This window comes from Lycorma delicatula, chromosome 9, assembly GCF_047948215.1.
Source record: "Lycorma delicatula isolate Av1 chromosome 9, ASM4794821v1, whole genome shotgun sequence".
In the NCBI taxonomy this organism is placed as follows: domain Eukaryota; kingdom Metazoa; phylum Arthropoda; class Insecta; order Hemiptera; family Fulgoridae; genus Lycorma; species Lycorma delicatula.
The window spans coordinates 110284020-110305844 of NC_134463.1; the positions used below are offsets into that span (position 1 = coordinate 110284020).

At 30.2% G+C, this 21825-nt stretch overlaps 1 protein-coding gene across 2 annotated transcripts in view; it reads left to right on the top strand.

Moving 5' to 3' along the window:
- The window catches only part of LOC142329919 (fatty acyl-CoA reductase wat-like), a 161901-nt gene that overhangs the window by 103596 nt on the left and 36480 nt on the right, over positions 1-21825 (top strand). For both annotated transcript variants that reach the window (XM_075374856.1, XM_075374855.1), the window contains exons 4-5: positions 4213-4358; positions 20578-20687. In XM_075374856.1, coding sequence (XP_075230971.1) covers positions 4213-4358; positions 20578-20687 — 256 coding nt within the window. The remainder of the gene's footprint in view (positions 1-4212; positions 4359-20577; positions 20688-21825) is intronic.

The window sequence follows — 21825 nt, forward strand, 5'->3', positions numbered from 1 at the left end:
TAAAAGAATAGAACTAGCATAAAAGAAAATAACAAGCGAAAAATAAGTATTTCTGTCTCATATTAAGTTACACTAGAGTTAAACTGCTGATATCGAACAAAACAAAAAATGCCTGTACATCATTGCCGCTGCAGCTGACTACTTGTACGTGATATAAGGATATAAGAACGGAACACACACCACCGCACACGGACTCAGATATAATTTTAACTTAAGTGAAGAGTAATACAAAACGAACTTGTTATTAAACATACTCGTAGAGCCTTTTTTTTCTATGAATGTCATATTTATGCTTGTCTATATATTCTCAGATTTAGTTTTATTTTTCAACCGAGATAAAAATTTCGTACAACACGAGTAAAGCACAAAAAATATTTTAAAAAATCTTACATTAATTTGGTAGTATAACAAATAAAAGGCTGACAACACAGTCCTACAATTGTGGTTCTTTCTGATGCACGGATTACACACACAACTTAACTTAAAATATTCATCATTTTATTTAAATATAATATTTTTTTGGTTTATTTAATCAAATAATTCTAATTAAAGCGCGCGCTCGCATACCGTTTAATTCGCGCGGGTACAGCGGTACTAGCGGCGACGGTCGGCAATAACTAAACTAATGTAATTTCGCAAATTACATAGAACAAATTTTGCTTGTACGGTCGGCAGACAGAATTAACCGCGAGACTTAAAGTACCAGGTACCGAGCCAACCGGGCGATTCGGCACCCATCCAAGCCGAGTTACTTTTTTCACATTAAATATTATTTATTTATTTAATTCTACCTCTCATCTATGACGTCACAACATAGCAGTAATTTAGAGCGTTCTTCGGGGTAGGAGCGATTTTGCAAATACTGTTATTTTTAAATTGTTAACAGATATGCCTAAGAAAAATAAGACCTTTATGCAAAATCTCATGATACTGAGGGTGACATTGCTTTACAATCTCACCCCCTTGACCTTTAATGTTGAAAATTTAATGGTATCAATGCCCCATACACACAAGTAATCTGGCCAAGTTTGTTCAAAATCGGGTCAGTTGTTCTGAATATATAAGATGATTTAGAGGCCAACAGCGAACACACACGTCCATACCAACATTAACCGGAAAATTTCCATCCGGATTTTTTGGGTTCCTTAGGTGTCAAAACGTCAAGATCTGGTGAACACCGCATATGCCCAAATTGGAACGACTACAATACTTTCCTTTCTAGGGATATATCGCTATTTAGACGGGAAAGTAAAAATTAAAATCCTAATTAAAATATTAGGAAAGTTTCTTCAATGTTAAATTGAATAAAATTAGTAATCTTAAATTCTTAGGTTCGATTACCAAATTCAGCAAGACCTTTTTCTTATGCATCAATCAGTTTATCTCATTTAAATAAGTACATGCAGAGATGTTTTTATAAAAATCTTTCATTAAAAACAACTTTCTGTAATATTTATTATTTTAGTTCTCACAAATAATTCAATTACAATTTAAAAATTTTAGTAGTACAGATAAATACGATTTCCGTTTATCTAGGTGCGAGAAGGTGAATTTTGTTCAGTTACACTTGTTTATTATTTTACACCTTTATTATTAGTAACTTTGTTAAATATCGGAAATTGATGAGCTGCTTACATGTGAATCTAATACTAATTGCGATTTACGTAAAGGAGTAAGAATTGTCTTAGTAAGGAAAAAGCTAGATTATCACGTTGTATAACACTATGGCCTCACACATACATGTTCAAACTGTATATTTATTCATAGAATAATTGACGACGGAATTGAAAAGCCTCCATCTCGCCCCACCCCTTCCCGCACTGCACGCACACAGAGAGAGAGAGCGATTGAAAGATTGAGAGAGTGAAAGACAGACAAACAGAGATAGAGTGAGTGTGTGGGGGAGAAAGATTTGTAATTACCACATATATAAAAATGTATAGCCATCTATAAAAATTAAGGGATTTCTATCAGTTCAACGATTGATTGCAGTCCATCCACTATGAATCAGTCCTTTCTAAAAGAATCTGGCTGTTCAGTCAGATTAAACGACCAAACTGTGCATATGTATGATCCGTAAAGGTGAAGTGACTGTACTTTTTTTTATGTTAGCAGAGATCTGTTTCAATTTTAATGGAAATCCTTTCTTTCACATTCCTTTTATCATGTCATTGATAATTAAAATAATAATTTAACTATGTTCGTATCGTAATAATGTCGATAAAACACACTATTATGTGAAAAAAAAATGTTTTTACTTATTTTCGAAACATAATTTTTTAAAAATATTGCTGCCATGTTGATATCGATTAGGAGTTATTCTTTTCTAATAACTTGAATGAGAAATAAATGTGAAAATTCTGGGTTAAATATGTGTCAACCAAATTTTTTAATATAATTTCTTAAAATAATAATATAATCTTAAAATAATCCGGAAAATGTTCATTATGAAAACTCATTTTACTTATTTAAAATATTAATAATCGGTTGAAGAAATTAAATTGACCTTTTTCACTTAAATCTGAATTTCATTGAAAATTTTGTATGATTTCCCTTTTCTGATATTTGAGAAATTTAACAGATTCGTTGCTGTAAGAACAAGTAACTCATACACTAAATATATATATTCATACAGCGTTATGTACGTTTACATCATGTTTTTAAATTTAGCAAAAATGAGCTAGGTTTTCTGTTCAGAGAAATAGAAATAATTAATTTTTTTTTTAGTTTATCTGACTTTAAAATAATTCTTCTATATAATTTTTAACAAAAATAATAATAATAATAATAATTTATTTATACATTAACAACAAGCGTACACCGACTTACAGTTAGCGATGGATGATAATGAACTTTTTTTAACTCGTGAAAAATGCCACGTCTGACCGGAATTCATATCCAGGGACTCCGGTTGAAAGGTCGTGACGCTATCACTTCGCCACGGAGATTAGCAACAATAATAATAATAAAAGAAACAAATTTAAATATTAAATCATTATATTTTTATGGATTGTAGAATTACTGAAGGAGACCATCATCCTTTGACTACTTTTTTTTTTCTTTCTCTCAGCTCCCCTGGGCCGGACCGACTTGTTGGTATTACGCCGCCCAGGGGAGTGTCTTTAAACTCAAATAGGCCTCCCCACCTACCGGCTATATACCGGCATGGCAGGTCGGCCTACCGGTAAGCTCTTTTTGAGAGTTGTTTATTAATATTGCCCTTTTGGACACCACGCCAGACCCAGTTCGCCGCGACGCGGCGCCGGGTCCCTTCAGTATTCAGTGTGCTGTTACCTGACTGTTACCCGTGGAGTCCTTGGTGGCTCATCAGTGCCAACACACCGCAGCATGCTGGACCTCATCAGCAAGGCTGTCCACCCAGTTCTATTCTAGCCAACACCTTGTCTTCTCTCATCGGAGTATTTCTGTAGAACGACTTGTCTAACAAAACTAGCAAAATTATTCCAGTTTGACTCGCTTCTTAGCATGTATTCTATTGTTGTCTCTGGAGTTATACCTGTGAGTGCCTTACTATGTCTAAGTGTGTCCCACCTATTTCACTCAAAAAAGGTGTGCTCAGCATCATCTATCTCGTTGCAGTAGTTGCAAATTGGCTCTTCTCTCTTGCCTATTTTGTGCAGGTAGTTATTGAAGGAACCATGTCCTGTAAAATCTGCGATAGGTGATGATCAACCTCACCAAATCATCTCGACAATCATGGCTTGATGTTGGGGATGAGGGTTCTCGTCCATCGACCCACAGCTTCCTGCGACCATTTTTACTGCCAGATATTATAAACAGCATCCCTGACCTCTTGTTTTGGCTTGCCTTGTGCCCTCTCCACCCTCTTTTTTGCGATTAGGCCAATAAAAGGTCTTCATTGCGATTAGGTTTGACTACTTGCGGTTCAATTTTATTACTTTTAGAAATAGAACCGGTAGACTAATTTTTTATTGATTTTGAATCCTAAAACCTTTATAAGTAAATTTTAATACGCTTATTAAATGATCGAATTTTATTTTAATATTTTTTATTTAATTGATTCTCAGTTGATTTATTCATTTCAATTGATTTATTTCAACGTAAATTAACTGTTTAATATTTATAGAATTACTAAAAAATGTTATTTTAAGTTAGATTTTTAGTTTGTAGATTTAAACATACAATTCGTAAATTTCAATTTCAAGTTATTAACGGACATCTTTTTTTTAGGCTTACGTTCATGTATCAACAGCATTTTCAAACTGTCTTCGAGAAGAAATTGGAGAAAAAATTTACAATCCACCAATACAACACGATAAATTAATAACATTGACGAAATGTTTGGAAAATTCATATATAGATAAAATAACACCGATGTAAGTTTTTTCTTTACTTTAAATTGATTATTTTATTATATTATATTATATTAATTATTAGTTTTATAAAATAATATTCTATAAATAAAAATATACAGGTTAGTACAATACTTGTAAGTTATCACATCAGGTTTATTATTTTCAATTTATTTCAAGTAAAACTGGATGGCTTTTTAAAGCTTTTATTTAACTCGCTTTAGGAATAATCAAATCTTGCAACTGGTATATCTTTTGATCTATCGTATGAAAATGATTGAAATTTGGTACACGTATGTAACTTCGATGTGTAAAAATAAATATTTTTACTTTTTTTAGTCTTAAAAAAAATACAAAAATATGTTTGATTACATATAAAAAATTATTTTTTAAAAAAGTTTTTATTTAACTAATATTAATATTAACATTAATAAAAAAAGGAAACAAATTAGAAAAACCCTCTAAAAAGTAAAAAAATAAGAATTTAATCAAACTGAGAATTTTAAACAAAAAAAATATATATATAAACAAATATAAAAATGCACTGAAAAGTAAAAAAATAAATTATATTAATATCTAATAAATAAAAAAATAAATGTAATAATTATTAAATTTTAAAATTAAAAGTAATGAAAATATTTAGTTAAATAAAAGCGTGGCGCAGTTTTTATAAAATGTTTTCAAATAAGTATTTATAGATATTTTCTGTAGTTTAAAATATAGTTTTTGTTTAATGACGTTGTTTAGTATATGTATATACTTTATTTATCTGTAATAAAATAACTCAAGTTTTAATTCTTTGGTGGTTCAAATTTGCACCAGGATGACCTTTAAGGGTTAATAAGATTAAATTTAAGGGTTAAATTAAATTTAAAATTAAAATTAAAATTAAATTTAGAAATCTTGCATAAAGTTATTACATTTTGACTGACGGTAATCAGAAAAATTATTAATTATTATTATTATAATTGTAATCGTAATTATGAATACATTAAATAAAAATTTATAATTAATTAAAATGAAACTTTTACCGGAAAGAGTGCGTTCAATTTGGTTTAGATTACAAGCAGAATTCGAAGATGAAGAAAGCGAGTGGGTGCATTTTCCCAGATTGTTACTTGTAGCTAGTCAATCTCAACTGGCGAGGTTCCAGCAGACCTTTTCGCCTCCTCGCGTCGTCATTGAAAATTAAAATGAAGATTAATTGTTGTAAAAATAAATGTTGTGTTGTTTTAAATAAATTATAAAAACTACCCACGCTTTTATTTAACTAAATATTTTCATTATTTTTAATTTTAAAATTTAATAATTATTACCTTTATTTATTAGATATTTATATAATTTATTTTTTAATTTTTAGTGCATTTTTATATTTGTTAATATATTATATTTTTTTTTATTTAAAATTCTCAATTTGATTTAATTCTTCATTGTATATACATAGCATTGTAATATACAATAATATTTATTTTTGTACATTTAATAAAACTAATCTAAGAATTAATTATTTTAATTACAATTACGGGAAAAGACGTAATAACATTATTAAATTTATTACAGTTCAGTTTCATTTTCACGAAGGTCATTAAAAAGATAAAAAAATATTCTCAAGATTTTTCAGAAATTACACTCGTAATTATGGAAATTATTAAAAGAAAAGATTATATTAATAATTATTGTAATTGTTTTAATAATGGACTGGTAAGGTGTATTATTAGAACTCTTTAGTCCCTGACTAAGCGTAAGGTTGTTAAAAGTCTATAATATTTACTTAAGTGTGGTAGGAGAAGGAGGATTCACACTTTTTTTTTTTTTACAAGTTGCAGGCAGCTACGCAAATACTTATGTAATAAAAACAGAAAAATCAAAATCAACAAAAAGAATTTTTCAATAAACATGTAATGTATATTGTAATAATAATATAAAATCTTTCATTGTGCCTATAACGTTCCAGATATTTTGTTAATGTAATGTTTTAGAAAATTACAGAACAGTTCCTAGAATAATGTAACAGTCTTGTTTCAGAACTGAAGCTCATGCGTTGAGTAATTTTTTTTTTACATACTTTTTATTTCCGTTTCATCATCAGGTAAAAAATAACGCAAAGGAAACAAATAATTTACTACAAAAAAGTATTAATGAATATATAATAAACATATCTGGATTTTCTATCGGTAGATCCAGAGATCGCTAAACTGCGGCTTTCGCTTAATATTTCCAAGATGTTTCCGGATTTCTTCGGTACCTTTCGTCTCCATACACTTGCTAAGTCAGGTTTTGGGAATTGTCCAAAACTATAATAATATGATTAATTTATGTATAAAATTTTCAATGTTATAGAATCTTTTTATTTTAATTTTATCTTTATAATAAAGAGATTAATGATAAATATTTATAAAAAGCAATGTATTACTATATTTAATAAGAGCAAATCTATTTTTCCCATTGTATACATGTGTTTACTGCAGGGTATTTGAAACCGGAATTTCATTTTACTTTATTAAAACAAAATTATTTCTTTGTAAAGTTCTACATGGTTAATTGTATCAAATAAATTCGTTAACTGGGTTTTTTTGAACCGCATTTATAATTTTCAACACACGACATATTATTACTCCGTCAATTATTCGGAAAAGAAGGTAGTTTTTTTTTAAATCTTCGTCAAACTAAATATTTTTCTCCTAAAGCTGTGTTATATAATTGAATTTATAATAAAAAATCAATAAAGTTGATTAATATAAGGCTGGGTTTTTTTAAACCGCATTTATATTTTCAAAACACGACATATTCTTACTACGTAAATTATTCGGACAAGAAGGTAGTTTTTTTTTTTAAATCTTCGTCAAACTAAATATTTTTCTCTTAAAGCTGTAAAATATAATTTAATTAAAATAAAACATCAATAAAATTGATTAATATCAAGCTGGGTTTTTTTAAACCGCATTTATATTTTCAAAACACGACATATTTTTACGTCAATTATTCTGACAAGAAGGTAGTTTTTTTTAAAATCTTCTTCAAACTAAATATTTTTCTCTTAAAGCTGTGTTATATTATTGAATTTAAAATAAAAAATCTTGTGATTTAAAATGCACAAGTAAAAGTAGAAATATTGTACAGATATACAGAGTATCCCGGAAGGATTCTGCTAAACTTCATGGGCGTATTTCTGCCGATTAAAAATAATAATCACATAAACACGGGTCCGAAAACGCTTCGTTAGCGAGTTACGGCTAGTGAAAGATTTCACTCCGATTTCTGCTCCTATGCTGATGGAGCAGAAATTAAAAATAATTCTGTTTTTAACTTAAAGTGAATAAACCAAAAAGTAATACTAGTAAAATATAAAACAAAAATTTTTGATTCAACACCAGTTATTTATTTATTTTAGTTGATAAAATAGAATAAATAAAAGACGGCAAAAAATAAACATTAACTTACATACATGTAAAAGAAAAAGAAAAAATTGAAAGAAAACAAAAACGAATCGTACCAACAGTAAATGGTAGAGATTTAAGTAAACACGTGTTGTCATTCTTTTGAAGCTTTACTTCTTATAAGTAGACGGCAAAAGTTAAAAAAAAGAGAAGTAGCTTTGTTTCAGGAACAAAACGTTTCTTTATTTGAATCTGACGTTTAACTTAACTTTTCTTTGATGTATATTTTATGTATATAGTTAAATAAGATATAAAAATAAAATATTTTGTTTAGAAGACATTCTCTTACTATCTATAATAATTTAACAAAAAAAAATTAAAATTAATTTGTAAAGACGTATAAATGTGATAATATAATTTATGAAATAATTTCTCAATAATTTTTTTTTAATTTAACGCTTAATAATTTTAAAATACATATTTTAAAATTTTATTCAATGATAATTTTACAAAGTTGTTTATCAGAGAAGAACTGTGTACATGTTACACTGAGCTGTCAAAAATGTGTAACTAGTTATTTAGATATAATAAATCGGGTGCGATTTTGACAATTTTTTTTGGATATATTATTTTTAATTGTTAACAAACGTGCCTAAGAAAAATAAGACCTTAAAATCAGTTCAGTAGTTCTGGAGATATAAGGTGATTTAGGGTACAAACTCTCTGCTCTTCCCAGAAGCAACTGTATTAAAGAAAACTTTTAATCCTAACTGATAAAAATGGATTATTCGAATTTATTTAAACTGTTTTAACTTAAACGTATTCATTACTCAGTGTAATAAGATTTCACGCTCTAATGTTATCATTATATGTGTTTAACAATTCGGATAAACTAAAAACAAAAGATAAATTATAAAATAAAAACCATCAAAAATTGGTTAAAAAAACTGATGGCTACTCCGGCTGTAAACAATCATAAATAATATTTACCATGAAATTAGTGGAGGTAAAATCAAACAACTCATTGCCAAGACTAGCAATGAGTAAATAACAATTATTATAATGAAATAAAAAAAGGCTGACAACACAGTTCTAGGACTTTCCCGCATCGCGGCTTTTTCTGATGTTCGGCTTATACACACAATTTATTTTAAAACATTTATCATTTTATTAAAAAATAACACTTTTTTTTATTTAACTCAATGATTCTAACTAAATCGCGCGCGAATTCCGTATTTCATTCGCGCGGGTGTGGCTAAAAAATACTTTTTTACTCTTAAAATATTATTCATTTATTTAATTCTACCGCTCACCTGTGACGTTACAACATAGAAGACGACTCATCAGTGCTAAACTAGCGCTTCGTGAGGTGAGATGAGGTACTAATGACACACTATACCCACTTAGCCACTAGTTTATTTAGATATAATAAATCGGGTTCGATTTTGATTAATTTTTTTGGAAATATTATTTTTAATTGTTAACAAACGTGCCAGAGAAAAATAAGACCTTAATTAGGTGAAATCTTGAAATATTGAGGTTGAGTTCGGGCAAAATCAGTCCAGTAGTTCTGGAGATATTAGGTGATATAGGGTACAACACCTAATACCAAACACACACACACGTACATACGAACATCCGGAAAATTTCCATCCGGTTTTTGGGTTCCATAGGTATGAAAACGTAAAGATCCTGTGAAAACCGCATATGCCCAAAAATTGAACTGACTGCCATACTTTCCCTTCTATAGCTATAGCTCTGCTGTATCACTAGAAGGAATGTAATAAAACCAGAATTGACGTTAGACCTAAACACTGTCCAAGATACGAAGGACCTAGGACAGAACTGCTTGTCATACTAGGCAGGGAAGTGATGTTCCAGCTTGAGGAGCTGATGGACATAATGATACAAAAGGCGTATGTGAAAATCATGATGAGAGACCTCCAAGCATGGGAGGAGTCACGAAACAATAGGCGGCGTCGAAGATTGCGGGGGCGGATAGGTTCGCGAGTGAGCGACTAAGAGGTCCCCCGTAAATGTGGGGGTCGCCTTGACGTGAAGAGGACGCGGACACTCCACTAACGTATCTGATGGCGTCCGCAGGTAGTAAGTATAAGGGGTATGTATGTGTGTCTGGTTAGTTTATGATGTAAGTTTGCTGTTCTGATATTACGATGTAATATTTTTGATTTGTAATTTTTTTTTAAGGATATATTTAAGTAATTTGCTTTCGATGTATATTATGTCTTTATGATGTATTTCTGATCTTGGGCTAATTCCCTGTTTCTTGGGGCCTTATTGTAGTATGTAGTATTTTGTATTTACTGCATTTGGTTGGAGATTATTACTGCTGTCCAATGTAAGCATTTTTAGTGTTGTGTTGTTGCACTGATCGTGTAATATTAATGAATGTCTCTTTTCAGGCGTATTTTTATGTTCTTACTGTATTCGTTTTGATGATTTTTTATATGATGTTATATTGTTATGAGACTTGTTGTTTTCTTGAGTTTTTCTGCTCTTGTATTTGTATATACGTGTGACTTTTTTCTTTGTATGTAGTTTCATTATCTGTTTTCTATTTCTTAATGTATGGTGATGTATATTGTTTGCTGTTGTTTTGCTGTGATCGAAGTGTTTTTGTTGATAATCCTATTAAGATGGGATTGCACTACGACGTATGAGTGTGTGTGAGCGGGTGTGTAACCCCACCTTCCAGAAGGAATACTTCGCTAGCGGTTCTAGGAAGGTTAGTAGCCAGGGGTGGCGGTTTAGTCGGTAGTGCGCAGGTGTACATACGCGCGTAGTGTTAGGTCTTTTGTTTTTTCTTGTACATGATAAAAAAAAAAAATAGTTTGTATACGTGTCTTTTATTTACCTCCATATTAAGCACGGACTTCTGCTGTATTGTTTATAAGGGATTTGTGAAGTGTTGTCATTTAATTATGTCTAGTAGTAAATTTTTTTTAATTCTTTTTGCCATTTTTTGTATTTTCTGTTGCTATCCTGTAGGATTTTAGGTCCATCATAACTGTATAAACTTCAAAAAATATGACGCCTAGAAATACTAGGAGTACGTCCAGGAGCTACTACCTGGGAAACAAATGTATATATAAATGAGTGTATTATACGGGAATAAAAGAAGAAACTGGCGGCAAAAAAAAGTTCACCAGGGGTTGAATCGTAGACAAGTGTAGGGACAAGGAAGGTAGCCTCAATACTGAGGACGTTTTTAGTCCATCCAGATGCAAGAGTGGTTGGATCGGGGAGCTCCGATGAAGCATTGAGGACCCTCAAGGTATGTGAGGTGGGCGCGCGATTCGGGGGGAGGTATGCGTGTGGAGCATACCCGGACTCTGATTAGGTTGTAGCGACGGGAAGGGTAGCCTTTCTGGGGAGGGGTGTCGTAGAAACCAGAAGTGGTGGTCACGATGTCTCAATGAACCAGGAGGGACCCAGACGGGTAGGACAGCGATGTTAGCTGCATGCACAAGGTGGATTAGTCTGCATCCACGTCACTCAGGGCCGACCGAGGCAGCGTCTTCTAGCGATTAGCAGTTGCCCCTGAGTGGTTAAATATGGTCAAAATAAAAAAAATATCAAGGATTACATACTCATATTAATAACATTTGCGGCACCTGTTAGCGAGCCCGACACTGCGTCCGTAAATGGGATTCTCCACCTCTTTAACAAAAAAAAGAAAAAACAAAGATGTGTTGGTAATTCTCCAAATTAATAGAAACATTTTGTATAAAATTAAAAATCCTTTAAAGAATAAGAATACAAATTATAATTGTAACGAGGAACATACGTAATATAGATACATTATAAATCATACTGACGTTGTAATAAAGTATATATATATATATATATATATATATATATTCTTTGAATAAATTAAAATTTGAAATTTATTTAAATACGAATACTTTATTCAACATAAATAACAAGCTTAAAAAATAAAATCATTTGCAATAAAATAAAATAACCAAAGGTATTTTATAATCATATATACCACATTCATCTACACAAGCGCACATAAAAATACAACATATTTAATTTAAGTATGCAAACAATAGCAAACATATTATATCGTATGGAGTATTGACTAATGTTACTAACACGATAAATTTGACAGCTAGGAGCCTAGGTGATTATTTATACTGAGGTCGCTTTAGTAATTATTTATATCCATTTTTAACATTAATATTAAAGAAATTGCATATTACTGTATAATTATATTTATGTATTACATAAAAAAACGATTTTTTCCAGCATGTCCATCTTAATCATTTACCGAAATAAATTGTTTATAAAATTTATAGGTAAAATATTTTGAATGAATATTAATAATAGTATACTCAAACCAAAAGGAAAAGTTGTTAATAAAACTGCTATACTATTCTACCATTAGGATAAAGTTTTTAATTTACCTTTCATGCGATAAAACCGAACAAAAATTACTACATTTCCTTATTTGGATATTATTTTATTCTCTCATAGAAAAAGTAAAACATTTTTTAAGACTCATTTTTTTAAAAATCACTAATCTATCATAATTTGCGTAATTCAACTCTTCATTTAGGCACTGCGTTCGGAAACATACAACCGTCATTAAAATAAGGATTTCGAAGTCAAATTTCTATCTCATTTACTTTTTGTTTTATTTTATTTTTTTATTTCCTTGTACGAAGTAAAGGAAGTACTATGATCGCGAAAAGTTTCGGTTTTTAGACTTCAACGGAAATATTCATTTTCACCATCCCTGAATCCATTTTGACTAGTTTCGGCGTGACGTCTGTACGTACGTATCTCTCATAACTCAAAAACGATTAGCCGAAGAATGTTGAAATTTTGGATTTGGGAATGGTATAACATCTAGTTTTGCTCCTCTCCTTTTGATTGCAATCGAGTGAACCAAAGTGTCCAAAAAAAAGCTAAAATCCAAAAAAAATAGGATTTTGAATTTTTTATTAACTGCAGTAATAAGTCTTCATTGAGAAATTTTCAGATATACCATAAGTGGTACTTATTTATATTGGTTCCAGAGTTATAGCCAATGAAATTTTAATTAATGAAATACGTATTTATTCGACTACCCCCTGCACTTTTTTCTTGGAATTGGAAAGAAAAAAATAAGGGTGCGGGGCTTACTTGAAACATAGCCTTTAGCAACGATAATTTATATAAAGTAAACGTTTTCTTAGAAGCACCTAAATTCAATCACATAAATATAGTTACTCAGGCTTTCGTTTATCAATACCGGATGCGGCTTATGCAGAATACATCCTTAATTATTTACATCCATGAACAGGATGTAAATATTTATCGATAGGAACTAAGTTTAAGTATTTTTATAAAACTGATTCATTCTGTATATGCTGCATCCGGTTCTAATGACACTACAGTATCAGTTACCCACCGTCGTCTTGTCTATTCGCCATAGTCATTGTACTGTTTGTATATGTGGACGGTTATGTGCATTTTATCTGTTTAGTTTATCTTGTAAAGTTTAATACGGTGATTTATTTTAATTACGGCATTAAAATGAGTACAAAAGGACAGCGTATACGATCTTTTACAGTAAATGAAAAACTTCGCGTTATAGAAAAGGCTGAAAAAATTGGAAATCGGGCGGTAGGAAGAATATTTGACGAAGATGAAAGCTGCATTCGAGACTGGCCTAAGAAGAAACAACTTCTGGTGAAAGGCACTGGCAATAAAAGAGCTTTTTGTTGCTTAAAACCAAAATACACAGGCATAGAAAAAATTATATGATTTTGTTATGGAAAAAGGAATGCGGTTATGCTGTCACGACAGAAATGTGTCAATCAGATGCTTGTGCAATCGCTAAATACATTGTTTTTAAAAGAAAAACTCTTCCTATCGTACAGGTAAATGGAGAGTTATTATCAGAGCACAGGAATCAGGTTCGATGGACGAAACCTTCAATTTTAGATCGGATCAGGTGTGTGTGGCAAAAGCGATCAGGAGATTTACCTAATAAAAAAATACCGGTATGCTAGTGATGGATAGTTATCGGGGGCATATGACTGATTAAGTGAAAGACATTTTAAAAAAAGTTATGACAGACAAGTAATAATTCCGGGCGGAATGACATCTCTATTGCAATCACTAGATGTCTGCATTAAAGCAACTGTACAGTAAATGGACGTCTGATGAAAATTTCTTTCTCACGCCTACAGGAAGAATCAAACTCCCAGATTTTAACCGGATTTGTGTTTGGATAAAAGATGCTTAGGAAGATATTTCCACTAAATTAGTAAGGAAACGTTTTAAAAAATGCGGAATATCTAATGAACTGGATGGTAGTGAAGACGATCATCTTTGGCAGAGCGACGTGGAGACTACCGGTAACTCTTCTACAGACATTGAGAGTGACAATGATTATTTATAAATAAAATCCCATTTAAAAAATGTATTGAAATGATCCTGTTCAACATGATACTTTCTTTTCGTTTTACTGGCCTACTGATTCTGAACTAAACTAGTAGCTACGGTAATTAAATATTGATGTAAAATATTAATAAATAATGTGGTGTCCAAAAGTTTTTATTTTTTTAAGAAAATCTGAAATTTTATATTTAGAGGCAATTATTTTAAGAGGTTCTGTGGATAATTTTTGAAACTGACTTTAAAATATATTAAACTACTGTCGTTTAAGTTAGGGGTTTTAGCCCAATATTTATTACATCTTTTTTTTTTTTTGTATTTTATTACTTTTCAAAATAATATGTTATAACCGTAATCTTTCCATTAAAACTTTTTGAGTTATTCCCCCTCTATGAAGCCCTTCCTGGCTTGTGGTGGGGTGGTCTTATACTAAAAATAAATCTTATTCAGATAGCAGCACGTCCTAATTTTCTAAACTGTTAGGGCTGTTGCAGCCTAATGTTTTTTACGTTAAAATTTTTGTTTTTCAATACTATTTAAAATGTTATGTTATAACCCTATATTTTCTATTAAAAATTTTCGGAATCTGCCTTCACCAGTGGAGACCTTGGGTGCTTGGCATTTTACTGAGTTTCATGTTTCTATCTTCAACATTAGAAAAATTATTTAAGCGGTTTTCGTACGAAAGTAATAAAAACTGAACGAGCAGGCTTTGAGAAATATTCAGTTTTAAAATTTAGTACTTCAGCTTCTACCAATTATTTTTCCATTTTCATTATAATATTATTATTATAATAATTAATTATATCTTTACAATTCGTATTTCGATTTTATTAAAAGTATGTACGTATTTCAATAGAAAATAAATATTTTCTATTGAAATACGTAGCTGAAATACAACTTTTCAAGTTTTGCAAACTTAATTTTCTGTTTAAATAAAATTTTTCATGAAAATTAAAAATTTCATAAAAGTTTCATAAATAGAAATTATAAACTTTTTGTGTAAAGCTGAAGAGTGGAATCCTGTCTTTCGCAAAATATACCTAAATAGCAATTAAGTGCGAAGAGAACACGGTATAAATTACTGACGCATTATCAATAAGTATAAGCTACCAATCAATTTTTGTTGGGGATAATGTGTAATAGTTTCTTAATGTAAATAAAATGTGAAATTTTTTATAATAATTTAATTTAAATACTCTTAATCTTACGCTTTGAAAAAAATTTAATTCCATTTTTTCTTATCAAAACTTACAACCTCTTTTAATATCGATTTGAATCTGACTGATGGAAAAAATATGTATTCAAAAGTGTTAATAAATAAATGAAGACAATTATACTTTTTATCAAAATTTTGGTAAAATAAAATCGAATCTTATTTTCCTGTATGAGTATGAAATATAACGGTTACACACAGATCTCTACAGACGGCTCTGTCTCTTCCGACCGGTGTGGCTGTTTAATAATACTTCCTGTTAATGAGATAATATACAGACCTATTTCTGCATCCTTTTGCGAGGCCTACGAAATTTACCCTGCCTTGACAGTTTTTTAGAACCATGCTGACGACAGTTTCCTGGTAATAACCGACTCTAGGAGACCTTGAACTACAGAAAGTCTGTGCCCATCATCCGAACTATCTGACACTCACAAGAGTAAACAAAATAGTGGTATTGGTACGGGTCTCGGGCCATTACGGCATCCTCGGGAACGTACGAGCTGATGAGGCACCCAACAAAGCGGTAACAAATGGCCTCCGATACGTGTGAGAGCGACTTCACAAAGGCAGTCTGTGTCAAACTACGTACTCAACGGAATAAGTTTTAGGTGTTGAATTCTCTCACGGCCTTACATGGAATCCGGGAGAACGTCTTCGAGAAACCTTTTACCACAAACAACAGAAGATACCACATTATCCTAACGCGTCTGAGTATCGGGCACTCAGAGCTAACCCACGCCCGTCTATTTGGCTCTCCTCAGCAGAAGTGTGAGCGTGCAATCCAAACTGGTCTGTAAACCGGTAACTCTTAGAGTATGCAATGTTCGAGACTAATCGTCATCAATTAAATCTGGATGAAGGGTTAAGAAGTCAAGAAACGCATCAAAAAACGTTTGAGCTTTCTTTATGTTAGTGGAATGAAGAACTCAATTTAGTGGTTTTGTTTACATGAAATCCCTTACGAAGCGCTGTGTGCGTATTGAAAATAGCGAGCATGTTCCTGTTTTGATATTTCTTATCTAATGTTTGCTGTTTGTTGCCTAATTACTTACGAACACTTGTTTTATTTGAGTAACTATTGTTATCGTTGATACGACTATATACAAACAATGTAAAGAAATAAAATATTGTATCGTTTTTTTATAATACGTTTATTTTCCAGTAGAACAATAATTAATTTCCTGAGAAACTTTAACTTTTAAATGTCAACAAACTTAATTACTTTATGACGAAAGTTGTTTACAAAATACATATAGTGAAACAAATTAGCAATAAATTCAAGATGAAAAAAATAACTGTTGACTTATTCATTAAATTCATTACGATTTAACAAAAAAAAAAAATTCACTTTTAAGTCATAGAGGATAAAAATTATGTTTATAGAAAGGAAACACAAAATTTATAAAAATAACCATAACTAACAACATGAAATAACTTCAAGGTATCACTTAAGCAATTAAATTTAACATTAACGGCTTTTTAGTTCATTAGAATTATTCTAGTTAAGAAAAAAAATATACAAAATAAAATTGTTTGTAAAATAATTTACAAATAAATATAATAAAAGGTAAAATACAGCAAACAGTACAGAATAAAATACTGTTTTGTTAATAAATAAAAAACAGCAATATCCTGTATTCAACTATTTACTTTTAATTAAAATATTCTGTTTTATGTTTAATCACAGAAAATGAAAGAAATTACATCACACAGAAAAAAATAATATATATTTATACTCACAAATAAATAATTTTTTAACGGTATTTAAAAAATGTATATTACAGTGAACTATCTTTAACTTTTAAATGTCAGAACAACAGAAAAACCATTTATATTTTAATTTATACCAATCAATGAATGACCTTTAAAAAAAATCCCAAACTAAATAATTAAAAATAATAACTTTTCATTTCTTTTTAAAATTTAACATTATAATTTATAGCCAAATTAAAAATAGCATCCAAAAATTATTAACCATTAACTAGATGCAGACTTTAAAAAAACCTATTTTTTTAAAATGATTAAAAAGTTATTTGATTTATAGTGAAGTCTATTAAGATTGGCTTTAATGTTATTTCTTTTTAAAGTTTATTTCTTATTATATATCTTTATAATTTCATTGTTATTTAAAATATGTGTAGGCATCTGCAAAGACGCTGTCAGTTTTAAAAAAAGTTTACAATAAACTGAAAGAAAGTAATCTTTATAAAAATATCAAAGAATGTGCAGAAAAATGATAAAAAAGATCACTACTGAGCTTGAGCCAAGGCTCTCTAAAATATAGAAATATAGTTTTTTTGTTCTTTTTTACATTAAATTTTTACTTGGTTATCTGAACATAAATACTTTGAATAACAAAATGACGTCAGATTTGTATTACTATTTTACAGTGATCTAATACTAAACAAAAAAAAAAGAAAAAAAAAAGTAACAATAAGTGCGTCAGAAGGGCGAATTCCCGGTTTTACTTAAGAAAAAAGGATGCTGTAATGATTTTGAAAATAATATTTCTTTCGGCATTTTAGGTAGCTTTCGGTACTGTTTTTGTATTTCATATTATGTTAGTATCATGTGTTATTTTATAATACTACGAAGTACTGTATATTATTCCAATAAATACATTATATTTATATATTTGAGTTTTTTTATTTTCACACAGTTGTTGAGTTGTGATTACATCAATTGCTTAACACTGTTACTTGCGAACAATTCACTTTGATACTGTTACCCACAATTTTTTATGGTATTGGAGCCGTGCTCACGGAAAAGAAAAGGTTCAAATTGACCCACAACGAGAAACACTTCAAAACTTATTTTTTAGAAACCAACTCCTTCTATTCGTACCAGATAACATTTTAGATTATTGTGAAACTAAGTTACTATAGCGAAACTAAATCGCACCTAACGGTGTTCGCAAAAATCTGATTTGGGCTACAAACTCGATGTTTTGGAATTATTGGGAAAATAGATCGCACTGGTGGTACTTGCAAAAATCTAAGTTTGGCTTTCTAATATGTAACCCTTCAAGTTACAACAAGAAAACCTTGAAAACGTACCCAAAAACTCAGTTTTTGCCTCTAATTACGGTTCTGTGAAAAGATTCGCTTGAAAATCAATAGGGTCTACTTGGATTACATTAAACTACCAAGTTTCATAAAAATGGGTTAAATATTGCACAAAGTAAAACGAAAAAAGCTGAAAATGCATCCAAAAAACCCGTTTTTTTTTGGTTCTAAATTCGGTTCGTGTGAAATGATTGGCTTGAAAATCAGTAGGACTCTATTCCCAGTAGGTTTACAACATTGCACAAACTTTCGTGAAAATCGTTTGAGATTTGGGACCGGTACAGCAAACGAAAAATCTTATTCATATTTACGTGTGTATATAAATAAATATAAATCTTGTTCAGGAGCCTCCAAAACATAAAGAGAAGTTAGTTCCCCCTCTCCCTACACCATTTAAAAATCTGACCGGGAGCAAAATTCCAGAAATTCTTTGGAAATCCACTAAAGATATTTAATTATATTGTCTTTAGACAAGGTAATAGTTTATTTAAATTTTTTCCAGTTTAATTGTCTGATAAGTCCCAAACCACCCTCTGAAAAAAAAATAAACGAAAAGAGAAAAATTCAGAAACTTTTCCTTTTTCTTACTATGATAGAAAAATTAGTTTAATAAAAGAAGAAAATTGATTAGAACCACTGTGTATTTATTTTATGAAATTTTTAAAAACATGCACCATTATAAATTGTAAACAGTATATATATATATATATATATTTAATTTTCTAAGGATTTGGCACCGTTGATATTAATATAATTTGTATAAAATAATATTTCCACTTAATAATTTTTAATGTAAGTATCCGGGCGCTTTCGGAGTGGCTTATCTATAATCAGGGATTATTTGAAGTTACTAATTTAATATTCATCTATATAATACGAGGTCTGTTCAAGAAATACGTAGACTGTTTGAATTTCTCTGGTCCAGTTGGTTCCAGTCAAATCCACTTGGCGTCGCCATGTTCGTACAGATCAGCTGATTACAACGCAGTTTTTTGATTGCAAATATCATTATTGGTTGCTTAGCTACGCGGTTGTTTGTAAAGTGTGTATTTTTCGTTTGGCGAATGACATGAACGACCAAAGATTTGCTGTGAAATTTTGTGTTAAACTTGGAAAATCTGCGAGTGAAACTTCTGATATGCTCAAGCCGGCTTACAACGACGTTGCTATGAAGCGTGCGACATGTTTTAAGTGGAATGAACGTTTTAAAGAAGCTCGCCAAGTTCGTTCCACTGTGAAGGTGATGTTGACAGTTTTTTTTATGCTCAGGGCGTATTCCATCACGAGTACCTCCCCCAAGGTTCTACAGTGAACCAGACTTACTATATTGAAGTTCTCAAACGTCTGCGGGACCCTATCCGGTGGAAAAGACCAGAAATGTGGAATAGTGGTGACTGGTTTTTCATCACGTCAATGCTTCGGCCCATTCAGCCCTCAGAACTCGTGAGTGTTTGACCAAACACTCGATCATTCTTCTTTCCCACACACCCTACACATCGGACCTCGCTCCTTGTGACATATTCTTGTTCTCCAAACTCAAAAGTTCTTTGAAAGGAAGAATATTTGAGACGATTCCCGAGATTGAGGCAAATGCGACGAAGAAACTGAAAAAAAAATCACAAAAGAAGCGTTCCAGGACTGTTTCCAAAAATGGAAACACCGTTGGGATAAGTGTGTGCGTCGGGTAGGAAAGTACTTTGAAGGGGACCCAGCCAAGTAACTTCTAAATAAAGTACATTTTGTTTTATGACGTTAGTCTACGTATTTTTTGAATAGACCTCGTATATAATATAAGATAATAGTCGTAAACATCTTTCGGACATGACGTTACGTTTTTATTAACGTATAACTTATTGTATTGATTGACAATCAACTATTATGAACGTAACAGTTTTAAGTTCAATTTAATTACACATAATAAACTATATGTATGAATATTAAATTAATAACTTCAAATAATCCGTGATGATGGAGAAGTGACTCCGAAAGCGATCGGATACTTACATTAAAAATTGTTGGTACGGGAAATATTATTTTATAAAAATATATATATATATTTTTTTGAACTATTTTACATAGGTAAAAAAAACAAACATTTTTTAGATACCAAAGAACTTATAAACAAGATAACCAATCCATTTCAATATATATATATATTTTTTTTTTTACAGAATGTTAGACGACTGGCCAAATACATATGTGTATACAAAATCAGTGGCAGAAGATATTGTTAAAACATTAAGCAAAGGGCTTCCAGTTTGTATTTACAGACCGGCAATTGGTAAGACAATCTTGTTTAATAAAAATAAATTAAAAAAAATAAGCATTATATTTAATTTAAAAAGTCTGATATACAATACTTAATTGATTTTGGAAATTCTATATTTTCGAATTACAATAAAATATCTATCGTTTGGTTTTTCCAATATGATCGACTATTTATTTAATTTTATGTAGAGAAATAAATAATATATCTCGTATAAACAAATACATTACGTATATACACTTATATACGAGGCCATTCATACTCATGTATTAGGTTACACATTTTTAGTAATATTAATCATATCCTCCTCACATTTGTAAATAAATATAAGAAACTAAACAGATTAGTTACTATTTTTAATTCTCTGTACAAAATTTTTATTTTATTATTATTTTTTTCAATTGAAAATTACATGTACAATTTTATTCAACATCTTTATCCTTGACGCAGAAAGCAAAAGAAACTTTGAGCGCTAGCCGCGAGTTCTTATTGATTAATTCCCATAATTCCACCATACACAAAAGATCAAGGATCTCTGAAATCTTAAGAACTACAAAAGAAAGAAACTTTAAATAGCCAACCTCACTTATTATTTTTGGGGAATGTATATTTTTTAATATTTAATTACGCCGGATAATTTATCAAATGTAAACTTCCTTTTTTTTTTACGGGTTGAAAAATATTAAAATAATATTTTCTGTTAAAAACTGTCATAAAAATATGTTTTACGGCTGGAAAAATTATATTGGCGTTATATTAATTTACAGATTTCAGAGCTTATAATTCCTGAACGGTTGCATTTAAGAAAATCTAACCACGAACAAAAAGGTTTTAAATTTTTTTTTCTATCAAAAACTGACACAAAACGTAGGGATTTGTAGTTTTAAAAGATACAAGTTAACCGCCATATTGGAAAAATGAAAGTGAATTGAAGAACTTCATGTATCTTTATTCCTTATGGAAAAATATGTGTATATTTACAGAACCTAATCGTAGCACACATAAAATTAATATATTTTTTCGTTAATATTATTTATCAATAGTTTAAAAAATATTTTTTTTGTTATATGTTTTTATACGACGACAAAGGTATATTAAAAAAAAAAATAATTTCCTGAATTATTTATTTCATTAAATATCGGAAGAAGGCTTT